The 11455-nt window shown below is 42.4% G+C and overlaps 2 protein-coding genes across 3 annotated transcripts; both read right to left on the reverse strand.

Annotated features, from left to right (window-relative positions):
• Nucleotides 1-7: 7 nt before the first annotated feature.
• LOC148190494 (serine/threonine-protein kinase CTR1-like) lies at nt 8-2356 on the reverse strand. Of its 2 annotated transcripts, none has more exons than XM_088102863.1 (5): nt 2122-2356; nt 1451-1546; nt 1108-1236; nt 940-980; nt 8-476 (listed from the first exon to the last, which is right to left on the reverse strand). In XM_088102863.1, the coding sequence occupies exons 1-5, from the start codon at nt 2339-2341 to the stop codon at nt 327-329; spliced, it is 636 nt and encodes a 211-aa protein (XP_087958989.1). In that variant the 5' UTR covers nt 2342-2356; the 3' UTR covers nt 8-326. The 2 variants fall into 2 exon arrangements, with proteins under 2 accessions (XP_087958989.1, XP_087958988.1); XM_088102862.1 differs by having other exon boundaries at nt 1108-1248.
• A 7390-nt stretch (nt 2357-9746) lies between these two features.
• LOC148190495 (prolycopene isomerase, chloroplastic-like) lies at nt 9747-10970 on the reverse strand (the record flags this gene model as incomplete). The annotated part of the gene is made up of 5 exons (XM_088102864.1): nt 9747-10026; nt 10135-10269; nt 10363-10511; nt 10640-10718; nt 10800-10970. Coding segments are annotated over 5 exons (681 nt in total), but the record flags the coding sequence as incomplete, so codon positions are not given.
• Between the last annotated feature and the right edge of the window lie 485 nt (nt 10971-11455).

Here is an 11455-nt window from a genome sequence, read left to right on the forward strand (position 1 = left end):
AATTGGTTTCTCTAACACTGACTGGGGTAGCTCAATTGATGATATGAGAAGTGCTTCAAGATACTATTTGGCTTTAGATCGTGTTTTTCTCATGGAACTTGAAAAACTAAGAAATTGTTGCTCAATCTATAGCAGAAACTGAAATTGCTGTTGTTACCACTGTTTTCCAACATATTCAGCTTCCCCTTCTTCCCTGACTTATTTCATAATTCGAACAAAGCTTCTGGATCATGGAAGTACTCAAGAGAACTTTCAAGATATCCACAGGTGGTTACCATATTTTCCCCAGGGGGAAAGGTCAAACTGATTGGGGTGGGATCGATGGGCTACTGACCCAATATATAGGAGAGAAAAGAACCAGGAAAGTGAGCATACCAGTAGCAGTAAGACCTCTTGGTGTATGAGTGAAGAGGAGCAAAGGCACAACAAAGGAAAATTGACAAAAAAAGTAAAGAAGTGGAGGAATCAGGAGGAACCTGGAAAAGAAAGGGAAATTCTTAATAGAATGAACAGCTGACAAAAAGAAGATTGGGGTTCACAATTGGAGAACCACAAATGTAATTATGAATGAAATCATGGGAAGGGATAAAATATGATAGGGTATCTGAGCTTTTTTTTGTATTGAAGAAAGCCTATGCCTAAGGAGGAATGTCATCTAAGTTGAATTTTATCTAGAATTTAATTTCTATAGATTGTATACCACGACTCTATAAAAAAAAGAAATGACACCGTGAAAACAAAGTGAATGAGCATGATATTAATGATGGTCATGTTGGTAAGTAGGTTTTCTTTCTTTTTATGGACAATCCAATCAAGTTGCATTCCCATGCTTAATTTCCTCGAACCAAAATAAATGGAATAGAATTAGCAGCAATACTAGTATCATCATTAAAATGTGGACAAATAAATATGTAAAGAATCAAAGAAATAAATGCTTACGGAACCACGCCAGTCTGCACGAAGGACAGTTCCAAATGACCCTGAAAAACAATTATCATTGTCCTTATTTCATTGTTTCAGGATACATTTTCTCTTAAATAAATGATAGCTTTCACAGAATCAGTATATTTTTAGTGTATGCATCATGTGAGAATTAAAATATAAAACCTGTCCCAATGTTCTCCTTCAAAATAAGTTCACTCCAAGGAATATCCAGATCCTCCTCGTCAAGATCAACTTCATGACTTGGATAATCCAAGACTGTCTGGTCTACTTCATTGAAATACGCATACTCCTCTGCACCAGGAACTGCATAAGAATATCAAATGTGGAGAATCCAATACCACTACAAATAAAAAATAGAGCATTTTGAGCTTCAGTATTAAAAACCTATTTGCTAGTATATATATCAGTCAGTCCTTGTCATGTATGACGTGCTCTTTTTGAGAAAGGCATGATTCCACTATTTCTCTACTTTTCGTATGGGACAAGAAAAACAGTTCATTCTTACTCAAAGCAATCAGATGGCTGTTTCCACCGGCATAATTTGCACCCAAAGCTTCGGTTCGCTGCAGATCCATTGTGTCACTGTGATTAACAGCAGGTCCTGTAATGATGGAAACTAGTAATTTTAAAACTGTATGAACATGTGGACAGAAACCATGTTAATCTCTAATACTCGTTATACAACTTTTATGTCCTGAAATCATGATTATACTATTTCCTCCTTAACCACAAACTACAAACTATCATACACTATATAGTAACAGTCCCACATTGACTATAATGTAAAACTATTATGGCAGATTTCTAGTAAAACATGTTTTTGGAAAGTAATTATTCAATTTAGTCAATATATTTTAATGTTGTATACAATCCCAACTAGGTTGGCACCCCACAGCTTCAACAATCATGTGCTTCTAGAGGAAAATCCACGAAAAGGAAAAAAAAAAAAGCCACATGCAAATGGCCTAATTACTTTGCTCTCAATGTTTCACGTAAAACCAAAGGTAAAATTCAGTTAAGGTTAAAAAATTCAGCAATGTAACTGTAGAAGCAAAGGTAATCAAAAGAAGGAAGAGTTAGTAATTTTCAGTATAAAGACAAATAACTTTTTCATTTCAAGACTAGTTCCACATCATAAATATATTCTTTCAATATCTAGTGTGCAAAGATAATAACCTGATGTAGTATCAAATACAAGATGCAGTGCTTGACTGTCCAAGAAATACAATTGAGCAAGTGTCTTTGTATATTCAGCTGTTTCAACTGGCTTGAACTTTGGATGACATAATGGTGAAGCAACCAACATTGAAGAAGCAGAATTCAGAAAAGAATCAGGTTGACATGTTGCCCCAGGCCTTCCAATTAAATCAATCATATACTCCCTAGAGAAGTGCATACGATATTTCTATGTTAATTGAGCTTGCTTTTGGTTCAGCTAATAAAACCATGCCATACACATTTTATATGTAATAAGAAAAAGTAAAACAATGAAACACATTGGTTAAAAAGAAGATTCCCTCCGTTTACCCTGATATTTAATTAAGACCAAAAAACAAACCATAGTAAAATACCATTGAACTGATGTATCAGAAATATTAGTTTCCAACCCCTGACCAAAATTCATAAACACGACCTTCCTTCACATAGTTTGCAGATAAGTTCAGTCCCCCATTTGAAAATGCATTATATAATACTAGATTTTTGGTGGAATAGAAAATATTACTAGGTTTTTGTTAGTGTTTCTCTAATTTCTTTAAGAGTCCACAGTGGAGCTATTCAATTTATAGGAGAGAAAACACAATTACAAAATATTCAGTTGTGCTATTTTAGGCTAATAACACAATATAAAATCAATCTTGATCGTAATATCATCATTTATCATATCTTTAAGATTATAACATATCTACAAGATTTTAATATTCCCCCTTCAAACTAAAGCACATAAGTCGTGTGGACCAAGTTTCTTACATATGTAGTTCATCCAGGAGCCATTACTGACTTAGTGTATATATCTTTAAGTTGATCATGAAATTAACAAAGGTAGTAGATATTTTCTCAAACATGACTTTCTCTTTGACAAAGTGACAATGGACTTTATCATTTCATGGAATAATGTATTTGAGGCAACATGCATGGTGGTCTGATTATCACATATATAAGTGATAATTGTAAAATCTCCCAAACTTTAGTTCCTGAAGCAGGTTTTTAACCATATATCTACAATTGTAGCTCAATACTCTGAACCTGGCTACAAAATTTTCTTCTTGCTTTTCCAAGAGACAAAGTTATCTTCCACAAATATACAAAAGCTAGAGTGGACCTTCTGTTAGGACCTGGCGAGTTTACGAGAGACGAAGATATAGGAAGGAGAGAGAAGGGGACCGTACGGAAGAAGACAATGGCCAAACGGTTGAAAGGGAGGAGCTTGATGGCCGAACGACAAGGGGAAGAGAAAGAGAGCTGAGCGAGCGGGACGAGGACGAGCGTCTTGAGCGAGTGGAAGCAACGAGGGGCGAGGACGAGCGTCCTGAGCGAGTGGAAGCAACGAGGGGCGAGGACGAGCGTCCTGAGCGAGTGGAAGTAACGAGGGGCGAGGACGAGCGTCCTGAGCGAGTGGAAGCAACAAGGGCTGAACGAGCAAGGGACGAGCGGCCTGAGCGAGGACGAGCGTCGAACTGACAACAGAAGGATATTATAGAAGGAAATATAATAAATACGCATAAATATAATAAATAAGGATAGATATATTCTTACCAGATAATTATAATAAATACGCATAAATATAATAAATAAGAATAGATATATTCTTACCAGATAATTATAATAAATAATAGTTATTATTATTCTCGGCCCGTTTGGGAAGGAGTAATTAGTATTAATAGAGGAGGAACCTAGGGTTAAAGTCATGCTTTTGATTTGTGAGTTTTGTAAGAGAGGTTATGCTCTCAGGTAACTGACGGAGATCCTGCTCCCAGTTATTGTTTGGCTTTCTTGATCCAGTATTCTTATTTAATAAAAGAGGTTCATTCAGCTATTGTTTTCATTGTCCATTGCCTGTGAGAGTGTGTGAAGAGAGCGTTCTAGTTACATTCCAGACTCAGGCACGTAACAATTGGTCCGACCTGCCGGATCATCATGGAGGGAAGAGTGAACGTCATTGAAGGAAGATTGGAGGTCATAGAAATCTCCATGGGGGGACTGGAGGCAGCCGTCCAGGAACTGGTGAAGGTGATGGGAGAGCGAGGTCGACGACATGAGGGGAGCTTTGAAGGAAGTCAGGGCTCGGTCAACGGGAGAAGGAATGAGGAGGACGAGAGAAATGGCGGCGGCTTAGAGGGTGGACAACGTGAGGAGCAACCGTATTGGAGGAGAAGGGTGGACTTACCCATATTCGAAGGCAGTGATCCGTTGAATTGGATCTATAGAGCGGACAAATTCTTTGAACTACAAGGAGTGCCGGAGGAAGAGAAGCTGCGCCTAGCCTACATCAGCATGGAAGGGATCGCGGGGCACTGGTTCAGGTTTTGGAGGGAGAAGGCCAGGAACCGTTCATGGGCCGGATTAAAGGAATCATTGGTGATCAGGTTCGGAGGCAGAAACCGGGGAACGGTCTTCGAGAGACTGGCGGCCTGCAAACAGTCAGGAACCGTGGAAGAATACATCCAAGAATTTGAAGTGTTGGTCGGTCAAGCAGAAAAAATACCCGAGGCACAGCTGACGGGATATTTCATGGCAGGCTTGCAGGAGGGGATCCGTAATCAACTCAGGTTGCTTGACCCGAGGGAATTGATGGACATAATGAGGCTGGCGAAGGACGTGGAAGAGTTCCAAGGGGGCACAAAGGCTGAAGGAGGAATCATAAGCAAGGGCCCGACGTGGGGAAAACCGAGCGGTGCAGTAACAAGGACGGACCCCAGCAGGCCTAATCAGAACCGAACGGGAAACGCCGAGAGGGGGCGGACAGGAGGAAAGGAAGGAACCCCCAGGAGAGAAGGAGAACGTACGTTCTCAAACAATCAGGGCCGGAACGTGCGCGATTTACCGTACGCTGAATATGTCAAACGAAGGGAGGAGGGGAGGTGTTTCAGGTGTGGGGGACCGTTCGGACCAGGCCATCGCTGTCCGGAAAGGAGCCTCCGAATGCTGATACTGGCAGAAGACGAGGAATCCGGTGGGGATGAGGAAGCTGAGGCCGAACTAGATCACATGGAGCTATCAGCGTTCTCGGCAGGAGGGCTCACCCAGCCCAGAACGATGAAATTGCATGGGCAGATAGGGGCGAAACGGGTACTGATTTTGATTGACAGTGGCGCCAGCCACAACTTCATAAGAAGGGAACTGGTAGAGGAATTGGCATTACCCGTAGTAGATACACCACCCTATAGGGTGAGTTTGGGAGATGGGCAGAGAAAGGAGACAAGGGGGTGTTGTGAAAAGGTAATGGTTCACCTGGGAGAGGCCGTCATCACAGAACGATTCCACTTGTTTGAACTGGGTGGGGTGGACGTAATACTGGGGGTAGAATGGCTGGCTAAGCTGGGAGAAGTAACGTTAAACTGGGGCAACCTAACCATGGCATTCGGTCAAGAAGGACGCGTCGTGACCATTAAGGGGGATCCGACTTTAACTCGGAGATTAGTGGAACCCGAAGCATTGTTCAAAATGAAAGAAGTGGAGGCCTGGTTGCTATTGTGGGAACTTGGGGAGACCGAAAGGGATGAGGAACGAAAATCGTACGCCCAGGGAGAAGAACCGTTCGGCCTGGATTTGACAAAGAAGCAGACGAGTGACATGAAGCGAGTTTTGGATCAGCACGCGAGCGTATTTCACGAACCAAGCGGACTTCCGCCAGATAGGGGCATGGTTCATCAAATTCCCTTAAAAGAAGGGACGGATCCCGTGAACGTAAGGCCGTACCGTTACCCGCATGTGATGAAGGGGGAGATTGAGAAGCAGGTGGCAGAAATGTTAAAAACGGGCGTCATAAGGTCGAGCAACAGTCCCTATTCGAGTCCAGTGATATTAGTAAAGAAGAAGGATGGTAGCTGGAGATTTTGTGTGGATTACAGGGCCCTTAACCGAGTCACGGTACCCGATAAATTCCCTATTCCCTTGATAGAGGAACTACTTGACGAACTGAGAGGGGCCAAATATTTTTCCAAGGTGGATTTGAAGTCAGGGTACCACCAGATACGAATGGGAGAAGGAGACATAGAGAAAACGGCTTTCCGGACGCACCAGGGTCACTACGAGTTCATGGTGATGCCGTTCGGCCTCACCAACGCACCAGCCACATTCCAGAGTGCAATGAACAGCCTGATGCAGCCTTACCTGCGGAAATTCGTACTGGTGTTTTTTGATGATATATTGGTGTATAGCCGAACCTGGGAGGAGCACTTAGAGCATGTGGGGACGGTGCTGGGGGAACTCGTGACCAACGGGTGGGTGGCCAATCAAAAGAAATGTGAGTTCGGCAAAACGCAAATAGGCTATTTGGGTCATCGAATTTCAGCGAGGGGTGTAGAAATGGACGAAGACAAGGTAAGAGCCGTGATGGACTGGGAGAAACCTAAGACAGTGAAGGCTTTGAGGGGATTTCTGGGACTGACAGGATACTATAGGAGGTTCGTGAAGGACTACGGGAAGATTGCCAAACCTTTGACCGACCTCCTTAAAAAGGGGCAGTTTGCATGGACAGAACAAGCAGAGGACGCTATGTCAAGGTTAAAAAAAGCAATCACTACGGCCCCAGTGCTGGCTCTACCTGATTTTGACCAATCTTTCCACATTGAGTGTGACGCATCGGGAAGAGGGATAGGAGCGGTACTCATGCAAGGAAAGCAACCCATAGCTTTCTTTAGTAAAGCGTTATCCGAGGGGTCACTGAGTAAATCTATATGAGAAGGAATTAATGGCGCTAGTTTGGCCATACAACACTGGAGGCCCTACCTCTTGGGCAAAGGTTTGTGATTCACACCGATCAAAGGAGCCTGAAGTATCTTTTGGAGCAACGCATCACTACTCAGAATCAGCAGAATTGGATTGCAAAGCTTCTGGGGTATGACTTTGAGATCGTGTACAAGTCGGGTGTCACCAACAAGGTAGCAGACGCCCTATCACGGAGGGACGAGGATGATCCGCAGGAAGAAAAGGAATTGAGGGTGATAGCCCGACCTTACTGGCAAGACTTTGGGGAGATTCTGGAAGAAGTCGAGGCAGATGAAGAATTAAAGAAAGTGATAGAAGATTTGAGGCGAGACCCCAACTCCCATCCCTCGTTCACGTTGGAACACGAGAGGTTACACTATAAGGGGAGGCTTGTGCTGTCTGCCCGTTCGGCTTGGGTACCCAAGTTAATAGCCGAGTTTCATACCACGCAAACAGGAGGACACTCAGGGGTATATCGGACGTATCGCAAGGTGGCGCAATCTCTCTATTGGATAGGAATGAAGAAAGCCGTGACCCGACTTCGTGGCCAACTGTTTAGTATGTCAACAACATAAATATCTAACATCATCTCCGCAAGGGTTGCTGCAACCTTTACCCATTCCCAACGCCATTTGGGAAGAGATAAGCATGGATTTCATTGTTAAGCTACCTAAGTCCCAAGGGTATGATGCGGTGCTAGTAGTGGTAGACCGTCTCAGCAAATATGGACATTTCATACCACTAAAACATCCCTATTCTGCTCGAACAGTAGCTGCAGTATTTGTAAAGGAGGTCGTACGGTTGCATGGAGTGCCAATATCAATCGTAAGTGACCGAGATCCACTGTTCCTGAGTAATTTCTGGAAGGAGTTGTTTAAATTACAAGGAACTCAACTAAAGATGAGCACCGCCTATCATCCTGAATCCGATGGACAGACTGAGGTCGTAAATAGGGTGTTGGAGGGTTATCTGCGATGCTTCTGCTCAGAACAACCAAAGGGATGGAGCGTAGTACTACCCTGGGCGGAATATTGGTATAACACCACCTATCAAGAGTCGGCCAAATGCACCCCATTTGAAACAGTATATGGAAGGTCTCCTCCCTCCCTGCACCGGTTCGTCCCGGGAGAAACCTTAGTGGAAGCCGTCGGCCAGGAGTTACAGACAAGAGATGAGGCGCTCAACCAGCTGAAGTTCCACCTCGCCAGGGCTCAGGAATTAATGGTAAGACAGGCCGACAAGGCAAGGAGACCATCCCATGTAGAGGTGGGGGATTGGGTGTATCTCAAGATCAGACCCCACCGACAGACATCAATGCCGTCCCCACTACATTCTAAACTAGCCGCTCGGTATTTTGGACCCTTCCCGGTCATACAGCAGATAGGTGAAGTGGCCTTTAAGTTGCAACTACCAGAGGCCGCGCGAATCCATCCGGTGTTCCATGTGTCGCAGTTAAAGAAGGCCGTGGGGGAGAACAGGGTGGAGAAAGAGTTACCCAAAGACCTGGAAATGGAGGGACCGTCTCCCAGGCCGGTCAGAGTTCTGGATAAAAGGCAGGTGCAACAGGGAGAGGACGAACGACAGGAATTGTTGATCGAATGGCAAGAGGGAGGACCGGACGGGGCAACATGGGAAGATGCCATAACCATCCGAGACCAATATCCAGACTTCAACCTTGAGGGCAAGGTTGATCTTCAGGAGGTGGGTAATGTTAGGCCCTGGCGAGTTTACGAGAGACGAAGATATAGGAGGGAGAGAGAAGGGGACCGTACGGAAGAAGACAATGACCGAACGGTTGAAAGGGAGGAGCCTGATGGCCGAACGACAAGGGGAAGAGAAAGAGAGCAGAGCGAGCGGGACGAGGACGAGCGTCCTGAGCGAGTGGAAGCAACGAGGGGAGGGGACGAGCGTCCTGAGCGAGTGGAAGCAACGAGGGGCGAGGACGAACGTCCTGAGCGAGTGGGAGCAACGAGGGGCGAGGACGAGCGTCCTGAGGGAGTGGAAGCAACAAGGGCTGAATGAGCAAGGGACGAGCGGCCTGAGCAAGGACGAGCGTCAAACTGACAACAGAAGGATAGTATAGAAGGAAATATAATAAATACGCATAAATATAATAAATAAGGCTAGATATATTCTTACCAGATAATGATAATAAATACGCATAAATATAATAAATAAGAATAGATATATTCTTACCAGATAATTATAATAAATAATAGTTATTATTATTCTCGGCCCTTTTGGGAAGGAGTAATTAGTATTAATAGAGGAGGAACCTAGGGAAAAAGACATGCTTTTGATTTGGGAATTTTGTAAGAGAGGTTATGCTCTCAGGTAACTGACGGAGATCCTGCTCCCAGTTATTGTTTGTTTTCTTGATCCAGTATTCTTATTCAATAAAAAGGGTTCATCCAGCTATTGTTTTCATTATCCCTTGCTTGTGAGAGTGTGTGACGAGAGCGTTCTAGTTACATTCCAGACTCAGGCACGTAACACCCCATGAGTTCTTTGTATCTTTCTTTTTGTTTTTAATGATATTTTCATGTGATGACAAATGGTATATGTCCTAGGGGTTAGCCTAGCTGAGATGCCAAAGATCATAGTAATGCCTAGCAAGAGTTTTATATAAAAAAAAGGATCTGTCAGGCAGCATTATCCTGAAAGGTAATTGGGGTTTGGATCTTTCAAAAACAAATGTAGTTATACAAACATTTATGTCTAATTATCACCTTTAGCATGATAGAATTTAGGTCCACAAGCAGTCAAATAGACAATAGTTAGTTCTTCTCAAATATTAACACCAGATTTTTCTTTGTCAACAGGAAAATAGCATTACTCAGGCTATTATCTGGAGAGATTGGCAAGCCAAAGTAACACAATGCAAGATTTACCAAATAACTGGTAAATGTGGTATTGGACTAATGAAGAGATAAGTAAAATACAATCAAATCTCCTAGATTTATATTTAATTGATTTTTAAACAATAGGAAATCACAGAAATACCATTCAGTATATAAGGTCTGAGGTTATAACCAATACCTCGATAAAATCGATGGATGATCTAAGACCTGGAAACAATTTATTCTCTAATCTGCTTATGATTTCATCGGCTACAAGCTGCTTCTTTGCATCGTATTCTACTCTTGAGAGACCCTGGTACAGAAAACAGTGACACTAGATATTTTAAGACAAAAACAGATTCTGAAGTCACACAAGCATGCAATGTGAAAGTTTTGAACTTTGTTTATCAGTATTGCCTACCTCCCAGTCCCCCATGGAAGAAGTTGTGAATATATGAAGGATATGGCGACCTTCGGGAGCCAATGATGAATCAAGAACAGTTGGTATACTTAAAAAGATACTTCCATATGAATCCTCCAATTCGGACCAGTTGCTCTAGAGAAGAACCAATGAAATGCATTAAGCTAATATTCATTTTAAGGTACAAGGACTATTAAGAAATTTTAAGTTGAGCAAACTTCCAACTACCTCAAGGACAAAATGGTGACAGTCTGTATCTGGTGGTAAAATCTCTGCTTTAACCCCCATGTGAATTGAAAGAAAAGATGGAGCTTTAACATAAACTTTCTGGAAGTTCTCTTCTTCTTTTGGTAGTGGAACACCCTTCAGCAACTTTCCTACAGTGTAACATTATGTGATTTAACTAACTAAGAACTGACGAAGGCAGAGAAACATCGCGGAGATTATCGGTAAAATATTCACACAAAATATCTTATAAGAATTCAAATTTGAATTTGAAACCAACCAAATGTATCCCATCTAGTAGCATTTGATATTATTGTTTTGGCAAAGAACTCTCTCCCATCAGCAAGCCTCACACCTACCTGCAAAAAGCATAGTCAGTTCTTGAAGAAAAAATGCTTCTTTCCAAAATGTCATTGTTTCTATTATGAAGTCTCACTTACAGCTTTGCCCTGCTCAATTATAATACCAGTGACATTTGCTTTGTAAACTATCTCACTACCCTGATCAACAAGACCTTTTGCTAAGGACTTTGCAATCCCACCGACACCCCCAAGAGGGTAGTTGATCCCACCAAAGTGTCTGTCACATAGAACCTGGAGGGAAAAAAAGAGTCAGGCCATGCAGGAAATATAGAGCATTTGAGGCCAAGGTGAACTATATAGTACTGCCACCATATTTGAAATAAGTACTTTTACTTTTTACTGTTTTCACTGGCATAACATGAATGTCTAACTCAAATATTGTTTAGCAGTCTCCCTGACAGTTCCTCAAGAGGTTAGTATGATTAGTCCCTGAACATGTGGTGAATTTTGGCTTATTCTTAAAAAAAAATTGTTGCTTTTGGTCCTTATAACTTTTAAAAGTCATGAACAGAGTCCATTTGCTATCTATTGATTTGCTATCTATCATAATACAGAATGCATCTAAGTGGTTGTTGACAATAAGATGCATGTCATGTCAAGTCATCACCAAAATAATTGTAAGAACTGTTTTCTAAAGTTAAATGAATTGTACGGACCAAATCTAACAACAAAAAGTTGGATTAAAACCAATATTCACTACATCTTTAAGGATTAAAAACATATTTAACCCTTTC

Source organism: Vigna umbellata, unplaced genomic scaffold, assembly GCF_029865625.1.
Source record: "Vigna umbellata cultivar VRB3 unplaced genomic scaffold, Vumbellata_1.0 scaffold_889, whole genome shotgun sequence".
In the NCBI taxonomy this organism is placed as follows: domain Eukaryota; kingdom Viridiplantae; phylum Streptophyta; class Magnoliopsida; order Fabales; family Fabaceae; genus Vigna; species Vigna umbellata.